Source organism: Dermacentor silvarum, chromosome 3, assembly GCF_013339745.2.
Source record: "Dermacentor silvarum isolate Dsil-2018 chromosome 3, BIME_Dsil_1.4, whole genome shotgun sequence".
Lineage (NCBI taxonomy): Eukaryota > Metazoa > Arthropoda > Arachnida > Ixodida > Ixodidae > Dermacentor > Dermacentor silvarum.
This window is the reverse complement of record NC_051156.1, coordinates 61,499,726-61,517,279: the sequence shown is the minus strand read 5'-3', so window position 1 is coordinate 61,517,279 and position 17,554 is coordinate 61,499,726. Positions and strand designations below refer to the sequence as shown.

General features: G+C 49.7%; 1 protein-coding gene across 1 annotated transcript in view; it reads right to left on the bottom strand.

The window, feature by feature from the left end:
• The window catches only part of LOC119444419 (eIF-2-alpha kinase activator GCN1), an 80,428-nt gene that overhangs the window by 27,200 nt on the left and 35,674 nt on the right, over positions 1-17,554 (bottom strand). Inside the window, exons 14-16 of the mRNA XM_049664586.1 lie at positions 4,527-4,790; positions 3,332-3,535; positions 857-997 (exon numbers count right to left, since the gene is read on the bottom strand). Of these exons, the coding sequence (XP_049520543.1) occupies positions 857-997; positions 3,332-3,535; positions 4,527-4,790 (609 nt within the window). The remainder of the gene's footprint in view (positions 1-856; positions 998-3,331; positions 3,536-4,526; positions 4,791-17,554) is intronic.

Below are 17,554 nucleotides of genomic sequence, written 5' to 3'. Positions count from 1 at the left end.
TCTCTTTTTTTATCGTTAAGCTGGAGCCTCTGCTCTGCAACTGGCTGGTTCACAACTGACACCAGCTGATTATTCGGACACCAATAGTTCAGGCATGCTAAATTATTTGGACTCCTGCGTGGCACTCTTACTGGCCCATGAACCAAATATATAATGACGATAGAAAATTTTGATTGCAGTTTTGTTCAATTTTATTCTAAAATCTTGTTTCTGGGAATTCACATATTTTTTATGACATAAATTTCGTTAATAAATGCTTTATGCCTGAAAAATGGATTGATTCTGCTTTGCTTTCATGTATTGCATAAAATGTTTGATGCAACAGTTTCTTCAGCAAAAGAGATCCAGTGTAACCGACAAAAACCAGCCATTTTCCTCACGATAGGAAAAGAGTTAGGTAAGCATTGTAATAACGAGGTTTAATTTATAACATTGTACAATCTCAAATCCTACATGATCGCACAGTTTTTTTACACCCAGATCCCACCAATCAGCTTCTTTATCATGTTCACTTTTCAATGCCAGCATGTCAATGCTGCCACTATCAATGTTTTGCTTATGAACTGAGAGCCCCAGCCCATTATCAATACCGTAATTACCTCTGCCATGCGCAACAGCCAAAGGAGGACATGTTCTCAAGCCCCCTCATTCAGTTTGCCACGAGCCCTGAAGGAGGTTATTTCAATAGCACAAGACACATGGTAACGATATGACAGTACTCCAGATAAATGGTGCGAACAAGTATCAAAAGTTATTTCTTTTTTTTTTTTTGTGGTGTTTCACACACCCTCGAGAGTGAAGCATCATCAAACACCAGAGACCTCGCCGAAGCTTTTGGGAGGGCCAAGTGACTAACCTTTGCGAGTAATAGAGCAAGCGTCTCAAGCACAGCCACTTTGACGCTGAAGCTGAATCGGTCGCCTAGGATACGAATGAGCGGCCCCGTGATGCTGATGACCGACTGCCGCAAGGAGGCGGCATCTGTTAGCCGGATCACCTGAAAGAGAGAGACTTCGTTGAAGGGACTGACAAGTGGCCAACAAATGTGCTGCGACACGTTGACGGAAACGAAATGACCACGATTTGTAGTGACAGAATCCAGCACGCAGTTTGCGATTTAAGTAGGAATTATAATTATAAGTTTGCAAAGAAAGTCTCAAAAACCAGCAAGTGGCGTGACTTGGTACTTCCGATGTACTATATGAGACTACTGTAGGTAAGTTGGCTCTTATTAAGTACTGCACACTTATTGCTTAAAAGTGCAGTTCGTATATTATTAGGCTTTTGCACTTTACAAATTAAAAAAAGTCCACACTATCAAGCACCTTAACAGAACACGTTGCTGGGCCAGTTGGTTCATTATTGCTGAAATAAGAGAAAACGCAAACTTTGAACAGGACGCAAAGGAAGACGGAGACAAAGGACAGGTGCGACATGGGTTGGAGGGAAAAACGGCCACGACCGCACTTGTCGTCTGCCTCCCACCAATGCCGGCGTATAATCGCTATTGCGCTCACCAATCATTGTTTCCAGCATGCTTCCAGTCAATGACTACATCGTCACTGCAGATTGAAAAATTTGGATAAAAAAAAATGTTCCACGGCATTTTCCGCGTTACCACAGCATGATTTGACACTCTAAGTGGTAAGCTTTCCATTGCACGAAAAAAAAGAAAAAAAAAAGAGGGCCCCATAAAAATTGGTTGTCAGTTCCTTTGAATCATCCATCAAACAGTGCAGATAGTACTATCGGAGACAGAAGTTTGCAGACCACACGAGCATTGCCTAAACAGTATTGCTAGGTCCATTAACAGACCAACACTCGTTTCGCAATCAATCCATCACATGCTTGTTCAGATGGCCACTCAATTGTCGCAATGCATTGCAGCCTGCTTTTACGCATTGTCATGTTGAGCCAGGAAATTTGTGCACTTTGCAACACGTGACACCCATTTAATCTGATGCAGTTTTTCATTTTCATGAATTTGAGCAAACTAATGTTGAACCATTGAGACATGGGAATGAAAAGCTGTTACGCATTAGTTCTCAAGATAACCATATCGGTGAAGCATGAAATGGACATGCCATGCACTTTATTGTACTCGGAGTACTGGGTTGCCAGGTATTGCACAGTTGATGCTGCAGGGTTTGCAAACATTTGTCTTTCATAGTACTACACCGTTCATGTGATTCACGGGGGCAGAAAATGCTCACACACACAAGTTGGAATAACGTCTCCTGTTTAGAAAGATGGCAGTAGTCAGAAATATTCAAAGATATTAAACAGGTCTAGGAACAGTGAGCTGAAGCTAACTATCTTCTGCACAATCCATCGACATGAAAAACAGTATTTTTTTTAAAGTTGCAATATTTTTGCGCATGCATGTACATTGCACAAGACAACGAAACTGAATGCAATTTTGTTTTAATGCTTGCTCTTTCTGAGCAAACAGTAAAACAAATTAACATTCAGTTTCATCGTTTGAGTAGCCATTATACTCTAGCTCTGCAATATATTTATCAGCATTAATTCAAATGCGAACAAGTTGAAAACTCAAATGCATTATTGCATTTCTATCTTTGCCTGGATTTTAATCAGCGGCTTAATTCAGGCTCTTATATGTTACATTAGGAACCATAACCTGTTCAGAAGCTGTCTACACGGCTTTGCATGTTGCATTCCCACGTAATTACGCACAGCAGGCATTGCAATTAGTTCTCTTCCTGTTCTTATTTTTAATTTATGACCACGGTACATGACGGTGATGTGAAATAAAGGTGAATAGACATGTGGGCCTCGAAAATTGGCTGATGACTGACTGCACAGACAAGCTACCAAGCATGACATAACACAGGTGTGGCTGTGCTTTCACTTTCAGTGCAGAAAAAAGAGAAAGCAGTAGCAGCTACAAACTTCACAAGCAAAAATTTAACTTACGGGCAAGGTCACACGGGCAAGTCTTCAAAAGTTAGTGAGCAAAGATTACTGTCCAAATTAGCAAATAGTAAAAAAAAAAAGGAAAAAAGAAAACTGGTCTCGTCGTCTTGTCTGCACTGTGCCCCTATGCAAGCATCGGGCTTGTCTTTAGACTGTCCTGTGGACTTTCCTGAAGAATGGGACTGTTTATCCAAATGCACAAAGCCCTTTCAGAAGAAGAGGTTCAATAAAAATGACATATTGGTTAATTCCTTCCCTAAAGACCCCCTAAAAGCACTGAAAACTAACAATGACAAGTAAACAGGAAATGGGAACACTTCATTGGTCACAAACTGCAACTGATGCAGCAGTTGCTGCAGAAGACAAGTCAAGCATGTGGAAGACAAGTCGTCACCTCGCCAAGCCCCTGTGCCGCTTGTTCCTTGAGTTCGGGCACCCCGATGAGGATGGCCTCACGGAAGATGGGCAGAATGGGCGAGATGCCCTTCTCCTGGCAGAAGCCCGGCAGGTACTCCTGGCCCTTCAGGTCGCTAGCCGCAAAACGGATCGCCTGCCGCACATCCATCACGTACTCAATCTGCTGGTTCGTGTCCAGGGTCTGCAATGTTGCAAGGAGACCACACATTACAGGAGAATGCGGTGAGCACGGTCCGAGGCAATGGAGTGCATGACACACTAGCTCTTCTTGATGTCTTCTTTTTTTTTTTGCATCTGAAGCCGAAACAAAGTGCTTACTATATCAACAAGCTTTTATTTAGTAAATGAATGAGCAAATCCTGTTTCTACGGTATTTTGCGCAAAAGCACTGCAGAAGGTGCAATTCTCATTTCTTGACTGATTGGCTCTCGCAGTGGCGAATACCTCGCGACTTCCTTCGCAGCGCTTCCCTGGCGCGCGCCTTCATCTTAGATACACTTTTCACTACCGCACGCACATCCCAATTATTTTTTCGTCAGTGAGCTGGTCGCCAACAGATCGTACGTCCATCGCGATGTAAACGGTGCTCTTCATCCACGACAACTTTGCATCAAGACGCTATTATATATTAAAATAGACGCTCAAAAACTTCGGTCATCAGTGATCGATGCCTAGTGCCGTGGTAAGGAAAGAGTTAAATTGTGGCCTTATGTTTTACTGTGCTGTACCCTACGAGTCTACAAAATTGGTCCAGACCGTTTCAGGGACCCTTTAAATAATACATATGCCAACTGGGACAAGAGGAGGAGTGCCAATTATCCAAATTAACAAGGGCCGAATTAAGGTTTGAGTGTAATTTGATTTCTCGGTTACACTGCATAAAAAGCCTTGGCGCACAGGTAACAGTTTCAAAGCAGTATGCCATGCGCACGTTTGGATGATGTGCGATGGTGAATGAAAAGCCATCGGTGTCACTTTGCTGCTGATATGTGGCAGCACAGTGGCAGTGACAAATTGGCAGTTTAACACTCAGACACTTCCTAACGACACTGGGGAATGATGTCATATGTGATCAGCGTCTACAATAATGCATAGGTTCGGGACCGAGCAAGATGAAGCCAGAGCTTGGCCAGAGTAGACCCAAAGCAAGCCCAGTATGCCTTGTAGTTTACCTTGGTGACGGCAGCAAGGGCCTCCCCGGCAAGCTGCAGCACGTGGCGGTCTGTGTCGGTGAATAGACGCAGCAGCTCCCTAAGCAGCTGAGGCACGTGCGGAGTGAGGGGTGCCCTGGAATGGGCGCAGAACGCGCACAGCAATGCCACGGCCGCACGCCGCTGGCTGGGCTGTCGGGCACCCGCGAGCAGCTGCTCCACCACCGTCTGCACTCCGGCCTCGTCCACCACCGACAGCACCACAGCTTGGCAATGTTCCAGCTCCTGCAGGGTAGGCATTGACCCCACATCACACAGGTATGGTTGTTGAAACAGTTAAATATTCAAATGAAATCAAATACAAATGCTAGACTAAAACGGCGTTAGAATATTGAATCGAATACCAAATACTCTTGAATTTCAAAACAGAAATATAAAGGTTTCGTAGAGCACATACATCTAGAGTTGAACCCACTTATAATGATCCCAGATATAATGATCATATTTCTGTGCACTTACGATTTTACTACTCTATCTACTGAAATTGCGCCCAGATCTATAGAACATTTTTTTTTTAAAGTGCCATACTGTTACAAAGAACACTTCAAACTGGTGCTGTGAGCCACAACTGCGGCTTTCCTGCAGAAAAATCATTTGGTACAGTCACCACTTGCATCATTCACTCCTTCTCCTGGTAGACAACAATATGTGTTGTTACCCATTATATTCGAACAGGAACGAATATTCAACAATTTGTATAGCCAAATCTCGAATTGAATAAAGTTAGCGCTGAATGCAATGCTTTCAAACTCTGTTTCCATGAGTTTACTGTATTGTGCAGTAAAAGCAGTTGGTCAGTTGAGAAGTTGGAAATTACAAGCCAACACCTTGAAGGTCAACAAATGAGCAAGCTAATGCTCAGAAGTTTGAGACGTTTGCCCACGTATGCACCCACGTATGCAAGCACGAAGCCTATATTGGTTGTCCCTAATGCTTTGTTTGGGCACAGCAAACTCTTAAAAAACTATGAGAGCTTACTTTTCCTGTGCTGCTGAGCTCTTGTCTATGATGACTAGAGGCCGGATCTTTAGGCATTAAAAAAGCACATTTTAGGTGCCAAAAATAGGCGGGCAAAACAAGGTTTTAGTCCTCCAATGTCGTAAATATAGGCACAATAAATTTTTACATAGATGCAAATAATTTCAAACGAAGACGTGCGCGGCCTATATCTACGATAGGAAAACAAGAAATGTTATTGTCTACGATGGCACAAAGGTGCCAACAGTTAAACATAGCCGTGCAATTGTCCCATAAAACTGCTGAACTAATGACACTCAATTGGCCTAATTCAATAAGCACACTGCTCATATTCATGTTCAATGGCCACTGTACTCGAGCGTCGCATATGGTGAAACAGGCATGAAAAAGAATACTTGAAAGCTGGGAATCCTGATAAAAAAAGCGTTAGTGTGGGCATTTCTCAGTCACTTCTTCGTTGGCTGCACATGTTCATCATCATATCGGCTTCTTCGTCTTCATCGCTTGTGGGGACTCATCTTGAGACTGATCTGTGCCTTGAGCGTGATCGGTTCGCCACGCCTTCGTGGCGCATTAAAGGTCGTGTTAACGCTACGTCGCAAGTGGTGGACTCGGTCCCCCGTCCTCTGCTCGCCCGCTCTACCTCCTGGAGCTTCGCTCAGGTCGCCGTTTGTGCCAGCTGTCCGCCAACATGCCGCAGGACGAGCACTCTGGCACTTCTACATCTACAATCTCGGCTCCGCCTGCCGCAGCCTCTCCATCTTGGATCGTCAGTGGGCCCCAGCGCGAACCCCATCTGTTTGCTGGCTTTCGTGGTGAAGATGTGGAGGATTGGCTTGACAACTACGACCGGGTGAGTTCTGCTAACCACTGGGACGAGGTGACGAAGCTACGCCATGTCTCCTTCTATCTCATGTGCGTAGCGAAGACTTGGTTTTTCAACCACGAGATCGACCTCACCTACTTGAGTAGTTTCAAACAGCAGCTCCGACAAGTTTTTGGTACTCCGGCCGTTCGTTCCGCCATCTCGAAGAAGGCACTCGACACTCGCAAACAACAACTCGGCGAGTCATATACCTCGTATATAGAGGATGTCCTCGCTCTCTGTCGGCGCGTCAACACTTCAATGGCCGAATCAGACAGAGTACGCCACATACTCAAAGGCATTGGGCCTCTCGCCTTCAATGCGTTGGCCATCAAGGACCCGGCTACCATCGCTGACATTGTAGATACGTGCCAGCGCCTCGACGAACTCGAATCTGTCCGATTGCCACCCCCGGACACCCCTGACAACAACCCTACCGCAGATCCCTCGTGCGCGCAATGGTCCACGCAATCATACAGTAAAAGCTCGTTAATTCGACCCTGGTTAATTCGGAAAATCGGTTAATTCGGACACGTCCTTTGGTCCCGGCAGGTGTTTTCATTATTTAATGCAATGAAACTCTCGTTAATTCGGACATATTTGGCCGCACATCGGTTAATTCAGACAACTCTCGGTGCTCGGCGAGCGCGGAGCGCCGCAAATGTGCGACGCAAACGACCCATAACTAGAGTGAACTCAACCATAACGGCGTTAGCGTCCACCGAAACAAAGCGACGGAGTTCGCATCGCCATAGCCATCAGTGGAAATCGTACGGGAATGACAGCAACACAGAACGCTTCGTGCCTATTTGAGCCTTTAAAGCTTTTATTCTTGCGTTTGCCGGCGCGCATAGCACTGCGTTGGCCACGTGCCTTCAAAACTGCGTAGTCGCCATCCGTGATCGCGTTGATAGCGGCCGCGGTTTCATCCACAGCGGTTGCGGCAAAAAGTAGTTTCGTTTTCACTCAGTGTCCGTGCCGACAGAGAGTGGAATACGAAATCCTTGAAAAGAAAAAAAAAAAAAAAAAAAATATGAGCCATTCCACGCCGCCGCGTGTTGTTTTCCATCCTTCTCCGCATCGCCAGCCTCGCGCGCCTGTGTCCCGCCGTTGCCCTTCCGCCCCTCCGAACACGAATGGTCCGCGCCCATAGCTCTGTAAGCCACGCCACCCTCCGAAACATAAATGGACCGAGCGAAAACAACGTTATCGTCCACCGAAACGAAGCGACGAAGTTCGCTCCGCTATAGTCATCACTAAAATTCGTACTGGAATGACAACGCCGGAAGGCTTCGTGCCTATTTGTGCCTTTAAAGCTTGCGTTTACCGCCGCACATAGCACCGCGTTGGCCGCGTGCCTTCATGACTGCGTAGTCACCATCCATGATCGTCACGATAGCGGCCGCGATTCCGTCCGCCGCGGTTGCAGCAAACAGTAGTTTCGTTTTGGCTCGGTACGCACGTCGGCCGCGTGCTTTCATAACTAGGTAGTCGCCATGCATGATCGCGTCGATATTGACAGCGGTTTCATCCGCAGTTGCAGCAAACGGTAGTTTCGGTTTGACTCTGCGTGCGTTGGCTGCGCACCTTCAGAACCGCAAGGTCGCTGTGCATGATCGCGTTGACAGTGGCCGTGGTCGCGGCAAGCAATAGTTTCGTTTTTACTCAGTGCAAAGCTGTCGAGGATGAAGAGAGATATTGCGGTTGTGAAGAGAAAGAGGCGCACCGCCTACATCGCGATGGGCGGCGACCCGGCGACATTGGTGAAAAAATAAACGGGATGTGCGCGCGCTAGTGAAAAGCGCGTCTCAGATGAAGACGCGCGCCACGGCCGCGATGTGAACGAAGTCACGAGACCTTCGCCGCTGCGAGCTCTAATCAGTCGTGAGATGACGAGAATTGCAGTTTACGCATTGCGTTTATGCAAAATAGAAACAGAATTTACTGATTCATACTGCAAATAAGAGCGTGTTGACGTAGTAAGCATTTGTTTATTGTTTTCTTGATACCCTCGATAATTCGACGTTCGGTTAATTCGGACATTTTTTTCGGTCCCGTGAAATCCGAATTAACGAGCTTTTACTGTACGAGAAGAGCTGCAGTCTCTTGGCTTCTCGGCAGGTCCCATTCCTGCCCACGCCCCCAATACCACTTTGCGTGACGTTGTCAAGGAGGAGTTGGCGTCTATGGCGGTTACTGCGTATACGGACCCTCTAGTCCCTAGGCCGCCACCAACGTACACGCAGGTAGCCGCAGTTACCACAGCCCTCATGCCATCGATGCCTCTTAAACCAACGCAGACGCACTTGGCTTCGATGTCTACCAGCACACCTCACCAACCTTACTTTCCACCATGGTGTCCAACCCGACCTATATGTTACTACTGTGGATATCGTGGCCACATCGCACGTTTCTGTCACAAGCGGCAGCAAGACGAGCGTCGCGGATTTGACACCAAGAACGAGACGACTTTTCTGCTGGGGCCTCTTTCCAACGCCGTCCTTATGCTCCGCGTTCCAACCGCTCTCCATCGCCACCTGCAACCTCCGCGACGGCTCCTAGCTACCGTCCAGCCAGACGCCGCTCGCCGTCACCCCTTCGTGGCTCTACGTCACCACTTCGACCAGCTTCTCCATTCGCCGATCGTCGCCCGGAAAACTAAATTATGCAGCTTTTGGAGGAAAAGCTGCATTGCTCGACAGGAAAGCAATTCCTCCAGCGCGTCCGCATAATATGCTATCTGTTTTCGTTGAAGGAGTGCACGTGGAAGCTTTAATAGACACTGGTGCTAGTTTGTCAATTATTCACCGTGATTTGTGTTCGCGCCTCAGGAAAGTCACCACTCCTCATGATGGACCTACGCTACTCGCTGCTCAAGGGAACGCCATTCGACCTGCCGCCATGTGCACTGTTCGTGTCTACATTGATGGCATTCTGCATTATATACAATTCGCAGTGCTAAGTTCGTGTACCCAGCAGCTGATATTAGGATGGGATTTTCTTTTTATGGCGTCCGCTTCCATCTGCTGTCGGAAATGTGTTCTCCACATGACCGACACCGCCCATTCACTTCATACAGATGACTCACCGCTTCGCTTGCTTGCTGCAGAAGACACCGAGCTACTTCCTTGCCGTCAGAGAATTGTTGCAATCGCGTCGGATGTCATTGAACATGGTGACGTGTTCGTACAACCATCTGTGAACTGTCTCATAAGAGGGATAGTCTTTGCGTCAGGGCTGGTCCGGTTTAAAAATGGCTCCGCATTCGTCTGCACTACCAACCCGACATCCGAAAAACATCTGATCCCTAAAGGCACTACGTTGGCTTGCGTCACTAAATCCGAGCATCTCTCTGTTGTTTCTGTTGAAGCGGCTTCCTCTGAAGCTCCTTCTGTTGGGCGTTCCGCATCTTTCTCTACCCTTGAAGCTGCCATCAGTTCCGACCTAACCCCTTCACAGTCACAACAGTTGCTTGCTTTGCTGAAAAAGTATGAAGCTTCGTTTGACGCGCATGCCTCTTCATTGGGACAGACTTCCGTCATCACGCATCGGATAGAACAGATGGCGGGTCCATTGTTCACCGTCGACTATATCGCGTCTCTCTCGTCGAGCGGAAAGTCATTGAAGAAAACGTCGACGACATGCTGCAACGGAAGATAATACGCCCCTCCGCTAGCCCATGGTCATCCCCCGTCGTTCTAGTTCGGAAAAAAGACGGCTGTGTGCGGTTTTGCGTCGAATTACCGGGCACTCAATAAGATCACGCGTAAGGATGTATACCCTATGCCTCGCATAGACGATGTCTTGGATTCACTGCAGAATGCCGAGTACTTCTCGAGTCTTGATTTGCGTTCGGGGCTACTGGCAAATACCTATGCATGAGGATGATAAAGAAAAAACAGCGTTTTCAACACCAGATGGGCTATATGAGTTCAATGTAATGCCATTCGGACTCTGCAATGCACCCGCAACATTCGAACGCATGATTGACACCGTTCTGCGTGGCCTGAAGTGGAAGACTTGCCTGTGCTATCTGGATGACGTCGTAGTTTTCTCTTCCACCTTCTCTCAACGCCTGCAACGCCTGGCTGAAGTTCTCACGTGCCTTGCCAACGCTGGCCTACAGCTGAGCACGAAAAAGTGCCGTTTTGCCAGCAAGACAATTAAGGTCTTGGGTCACATTGTGAGCAAGGACAGCATTCGTCCAGATCCCGATCTGGTTTCAGCGGTTCTTCACTTCCCTCGCCCCGAAAGGGCCAAAGATTTGCGCAGTTTCCTTGGCCTCGCTTCTTATTTTCGCCGCTTTATACATGAATTCGCCTCAATAGCTGCACCGTTGCACAAATTACTCGGTTCTGGCATTGCCTTTGCGTGGTCTCCCGAATGCGAATCAGCGTTTACCCATCTGAAAAACGCCCTCACATCTGAACCAGTACTTCGCTATTTCGATGAAACCGCACCCACACTCGTGCATACGGACGCTAGCGGTCATGGCATCAGTGGTAGTCTCCTACAGCGAGATGAGTCTTCACGTGAGAGGGTCGTCGCTTACGCAAGCCGCGTACTGACGAACACCGAGAAGAATTATACCATCACTGAGCAGGAGTGCCTAGCTGTCGTTTGGTCGGTACAGAAATTTCGACCCTATCTTCACGGCTGCCATTTTACCATCGTTACGGACCACCATGCCTTATGTTGGCTTTCCACGCAACTTGACCGGACGCCTTGGTCGTTGGATTATCCGTCTGCAAGAACATGACTTCACTATTATCTACAAGTGTGGTAAAAAGCATCAGGACGCAGACGCGCTTTCTCGCTGCCCGCTTCCAACGACGCCATGCCACGGTTCCGCTCCTGCCTTCCGCGACAAGCTTTCGGACCGTCCTTCCCCGCATGTGTTGTCCTTAACCGCTATTGACCAGATTCCTTCTGATGACCATGGATCGCTCATATCTCACCAACTCGCTGACCCCTACTGTCGACGCATCATAGACCGCATTCAGGAAACTTCACGCCCGCCCAATGCTTGCCTTCGTCGACAGCTCACGCAATTCAAGCTCGACAACTGCGCCCTGTACCACCATATCTATCACCCTGATGGTCAACGCTGGGTGCCTGTTCTGCCTCGCTCTCTTCGCGCCAATGTTCTTAAGGCCTATCACGACAACATGACTGCTGGTCATCTTGGTTTTCAGAAAACATACTACCGCATCAAAGGTCGCTTCTACTGGCCTGGCTTATCCACTAGTGTGGCGCGGTACGTCGCTTCCTGCGCCATTTGCCAGCTTCGAAAGCTACCAACATCTGTTTCATGCGGAGAACTCCAACCACTCCCGTATCCGTCGGCACCATTAGAAGTCGTTGGCATTGACCTGTATGGTCCCCTTCCCACGACTCTCACCGGCAATCAATGGATAGTGACAGCCGTCGACCACTTGACACGTTACGCCGAAACAGCTTGCGTGACTTCGGCGTCGGCTGCTGAAGTGGCTGCATTTATACTTCAAGCAATAATCCTGTGTCACGGTGCTCCTCATGTCATCCTGAGCGACCGTGGAAAGGCATTCCTTTCACAAATCGTAGCCGAATTGCTCCGAGCCTCCGGCACCACCCACAAGACAACCTCGAGTTACCACCCTCAAACCAACGGACTAACTGAGCGCTTTCATCGCACGCTCTCCGACATGATAGCCATGTATATTGAACCAGACCACACAAACTGGGACGCAATTTTGTCATATACAATGACATTATCCGAATTGTACAGGCAAGATGTCGCAACACTGCCACATACTTCCACTTATTTGAAGTGCACGTGTTTGACGAAATCTGTTTGGAGAGCACGCGAAACATGGTCTAAGAACCACTGTGAAGATTGTGGAAACAATAGAAAACTACCAGTATCTCCAGATTTTTGGATTCAAAATTGTGCCTCTTGTCACTGAGAATGATCTCATACGCTGAGAAGGAGCGCCCGACGGTGGTGAGCACCTTAAAAAGTAAATTACAAACAAAACAAAAGCCGCGTGCACATCAAAATTTTCTTTCTTCTTTTGCTCTTCACTCGCCTTTCCCCTGATGGCTCTCCGCGGTTTCGCATTCGCCAACCGCTCGCGCAATGTCAGCGCGGCGGCGTATGGTGGCCGGCGTGTCCCATTTCAATGCTGCTAGCAGTTGTTTTCGGGAGTTGGTTGAACTAAAGGACTAGGTTGAACTCCATAGAGTTCCGAACAGTCAATGTTGCCCGGTAACATGAATAATGGTCTCTAACTGCGAAACTTGAGGCTAAATAGTGTTCATATAGGCGCCGATATTGAAAATAGGCATGTAAGGACTGTGTGGCGGAGACAACCACCGCAAGGCCGAGAGATGGCGCCACCGGACAGAGCGACATCATCATCACCGATACGGAGCCGAGAGATGGCGCCACTGGACGGAGCGACATCGTGAGGATGGAGAAGGAGTCGTGGGAGGCCGAGCAGAGTGAATAAAGGGTTGTACTTGTTCGAGACACGGTGTGCACGCTTCCTCCCTGACAAGTGGGGGCTCGTCCGGGATTGGAAATAGATAGCGTGAATGTTCCGGAGGAAGTAGTGCAGTACCTCGTCAACCAGACAGACGGATCGCCCATCCAGCGGGAACAGGTCGCCTCCCTGCTGTGGCAACGAGTGATGACCGCCGCCGTGACTACCGCGCCGGTAGGCCTAGGGGTGCCGGTGGCTGTGTTGCAGCCACCTGCCGTGACTTGCATGCCATACGGGACATCAGAGCCGCCGAAGTTCACGGGATTCAATGACTTACAGTCGCCGGAGGTGTTCCTCGAACGTTTGGAGAACTTTTGCCTCGTGTCTGGTATCGACTCAGCCAGAAGGCTTAGTAACGTGGTGCCGGCCGCCTTAGAGGGCAGCGCTAAGCTGTGGTGGCGCTTTGTCGGCGTTTTCGCCACGTGGGAAGAATTCACACAAGCGCTCCGCACGGAGTTCGCTACAATCAAGGAGTTCATTTATGTCATATCGGCATACTATGACCGCATCGGTGAAACCGTACCGGAAGAGGAAAAAGTCCAGCGGGTTCTCCGCCAAATGCACCCACAGCTACAAGACCTCGCAGAAGGGTCAACCTTTACCACTCTGAGGGAGCTCGCGACGGAGGCGGACGGATTGATGGAAAGCGTGGCGGCGATGGCAGTACAAACCGCCGCCACCACCAACAAATCAGGTTGCAAAGGATTTGGCATTTCAACCACACAGGGCAGTCGCTAACGCTCTCGGACCGCGGCCCATGTCGGCGGCTGCCACCGTGGGCACCACTACGTCAGCCACAATGTCTCCGCCGTACCACTGGCCAATACACCCCGCGGCGGTCCAACCGTCCTATCTTCGTGATAGAATTCATCCCGCCCCCACCCTCCCTACGCTGACGCAGCTGATTGCCTACACTTCGCAACCGGCCGCTCGTTGGCAGCAGCCCAACACACGACAAGTCCACTGCCAGCGCTGCGGAGGGATCGGCCATGTTGCCCGCCAATGCGCCACGGGCAGGCAAAATGCGCCGCCCAGGTGTTTTCAGTGCCATCAACTGGGGCACGTGCGGGCCGAATGCCCAGAGAATCAGTACTCGAGAAACATCCATTGGTAGATGCTATGCCGGCGGGCATCTACGACAGCGCGCTCCAGGTTGCGGCCACTGCTGGCAGAAAGGAACCTCTTCTCGACATCCGCATCGGAGCAACGACATTCCAGGCCCTCGTGGACACGGGATCCAGCGTCAGCCTTCTGGGACAACAAGCGATGGCGGCCGCTGAAGCCACAGGAGCCAGTCACAAAAGAGAGGTACGCACGCTCCGCCTGGCCACGGGCTGGTCTCAATCTACGTCCTCGCTCCGATGCAAGATCCACTGGGCAGCAGGCTCCCGCCGCCAGCGGTTCCTGTGTGTGCCTGACCTCTGTAAGGACATTGTACTCGGGAGGGATTTCCTGACAGTGACTGGAATATCGCTCCATATTGCACTGGGAGGTTGGACAATTGGGACGGAACCGCAGTGCATGGTACCCTTCGTCAAAGGAGAGCAGCAGGTTAAGGGGGAGCTAGAATCATATGACCTGCAAGCAATCTTTACCGAGCAACCAATCTTCGCTGAGCAACCTGAGCCTATGGTCAGCTCTGAGGTCTCAACCGCCAATGACCCTGCTAGCTTTGCGGCTCAGATGAATGTTGATCCACGTCTGGTGCAGGTGCTCGACACTTTCAGCCCAATTATTACAACTACCCCCGGGCGCACGACAATTGCTGAACATCGAATTGACACTGGGGACAGCCTACCTGTACGTTGCAAGCTTCGCCCCGTCAATGCCAAAAAACAGGCCATTATGGATAATTGCATCCATGACCTCCTAGAACAGGAGCTCATACGCCCGAGTACCAGTCAGTGGACGAGTGCTCCTGTTTTGGTCGCAAAAAAGTCTGGTGGCTTCCGCCTCGCCATTGATTATCGGCCACTGAATAGCCGAACAAGGGTGCCTGTTTACCCTATGCCCAGGACCGACTGGCTGTTGGCACAGCTGGGTCAGGCACAATGGTTTTCAAGTTTTGATCTGTCACAAGGCTTTTTCCAAATCCCAGTGTGCCAACCGGATATCCCTAAAACTGCATTTATCTGCCACCAGGGCACCTCTGAATTCACTAGGATGCCCTTCGGAGTGGCAGGTGGGCCAGCAACCTTCCAAACGTTGATGGACAGAGTTTTGGATGGTATAAATCATAAATTCGCAATGGCATTCCTCGATGACGTCCTGGTGTATTCAGACACTCTGGACAACCATGTGGAACACATCCAATGTGTACTCGAGCGCATCAGAGCCGCAGGCCTCACCATCAACCCAGACAAAATCCAACTCTGCCACCACTCGCTCAGGTTCCTTGGACATATTATTTCACCTGGGCAGTGTAGACCTGACAAAGACAAAGTGCTTGCTGTGTTGCACTACCCTCGACCAGCAACAGTCAAACAACAGCAAGCTTTCCTTGGCCTGGCGGGGTATTATCGAAGCTTCATACCTCGATTTTCGCTCACAGCCCACCCCCTCACCAGCCTTTTGAAGAAAGATGCACCCTGGCAGTGGACCAACCAGCAAGAGTGCGCATTCCAGAGTCTGAAGCAGTCCTTGGCCAATGATGCCGTGGTGAACCTGCCTGACCTCAACCAGCCCTTTGTGGTGGAAACAGATGCCAGTGGTATTGGAATAGCTGCTGTGATACTCCAGGCAAGCCTCGAGGAACTCAGACCTGTGTCATTCATAAGCAGGGTCCTCACGGAGGCAGAAAAACAGTACACTGTTCAGGAATGGGAGCGCCTGGCAGTGGTCTGGGCAGTCGATAAATTCAGACCTTACCTCGACTTCACGGAATTCGAAATCCATTGTGACCATTCTTCTCTCTCATGGATGTTTCAAACAAATCAAGCCTCACCTAGAGTCAAGCGGTGGGTCCTTAGGCTGCAAGGCCTTAACTGCAAGATCAAACACAGGAGAGGACTTGCCAACATTCCAGCAGATGCCCTTAGCAGAGCCCCCTTGAACTGTCCAGACAACCCAAGCCAGACTCTACCCGAAACTCTGTTCCCGATTACCGTTCAAGAGCCTGAGCAACACATTACGTTCGAGACAGTTGCCCTCCTGTCTGTGACAGACGATGTGACTCTCCTCAACGATATAGAATGCCTGATTGAGGAGCAAATTCGTGATCCAATGTTCGCCAAGCTGAAAAGCGTCATGCAAGGTACAACCCTCCCAGAGAACGACCCACAATCACGCCTAATTAGGGACTTGGCTGCTTCGACAGAACTGGAGTCTACTGGGTTGCTCGTTCAGCACAGAGGGAACCAAAAGGTGCCTTGGCTACCAGAGTGCTTGCGGACTCTGGTGCTGAAAATGGCGCATGACCACCCCACGAGTGCACATGCGGGTTTTTTCAAGACATTGCAGCGGGTCTCTTCTCGTTTCGTATGGGTGGGTATGCGAGCAGATGTATCTAAATATGTCAGATGCTGCAAAGTTTGCCAGCGCTCCAAGGCAAATCGCCAAAAGCCAGCGGGCCTTATGAGCAGCCAGTGGGCCACTGCACCGATGGAAGAACTTAGTGTAGATGTCATTGGACCGTTACCACTCACACCACGGCGCCACCAGTACCTGCTGGTGGTGGTTGACAAGTTCACAAAGTTCATTGAATTGTTTCCTCTAAGAGCAGCTACCAGCCAAAACATTGTTGATAGTATGCGGCAAGTCTTCTGTCGGCATGGAGTACCAGTAGCAATTTCCAGCGACAACGGGCGCCCATATGTCAGTACGCTTTGGAAGAGCCTCCTGAAGCAATGGGGCATAAAAGACCGTCATACCGTGCCTTACCGCCCCGCTGGACAGATGGTAGAACGCCATAACGGTACAGTTAAGGAATGCCTCCGGGCCTACTGCACAAACCACAGGGAGTGGGACTCTCACATCCCCGAAATTGCCTTTGCTCTCCGCACTGCAGAGAGTGTTGTGACAGGCTACACGCCTGCCTTCCTGTGTTATGGTCGAGAGCTGCGCACTCCATGGGAACCACCTGGCACCAAAGACAACGTTGAACCGCCTGCCACGGCTTACCATGCCTTTTTCAAAGAAGTCCGCCAGTGCCTTGCCCAGGCCTTTGAATTTACTCACGGACAGCAAACTGCCGCTCAGGCAAAACAAAAGACATATTACGACCACCACAGGCGGCCAGTTACCCTGAAACCAGGCGATCTTGTTCTCCTGGACAGCCATACTTTAAGTAATGCAGCAACAGGCGTATCATCGAAGCTCGCACCAAGACGTTCAGGTCCCTATAGGATTACAAGGAATGTCAGTGCTAACAACTTCATGCTGACAGACCCAACGACAGGGCGCCGTCGCGGGATAGCCCATGCTGACCAGCTGACCGCGTATTATGAACCTCGACTGGACATGCCCGCGACGGGTTCACGTTCTACGGGGGGGGGGGGAGACGTGTAAGGACTGTGTGGCGGAGACGACCACCGCAAGGCCGAGAGATGGCGCCACCGGACAGAGCGACATCATCATCACCGATACGGAGCCGAGAGATGGCGCCACTGGACGGAGCGACATCG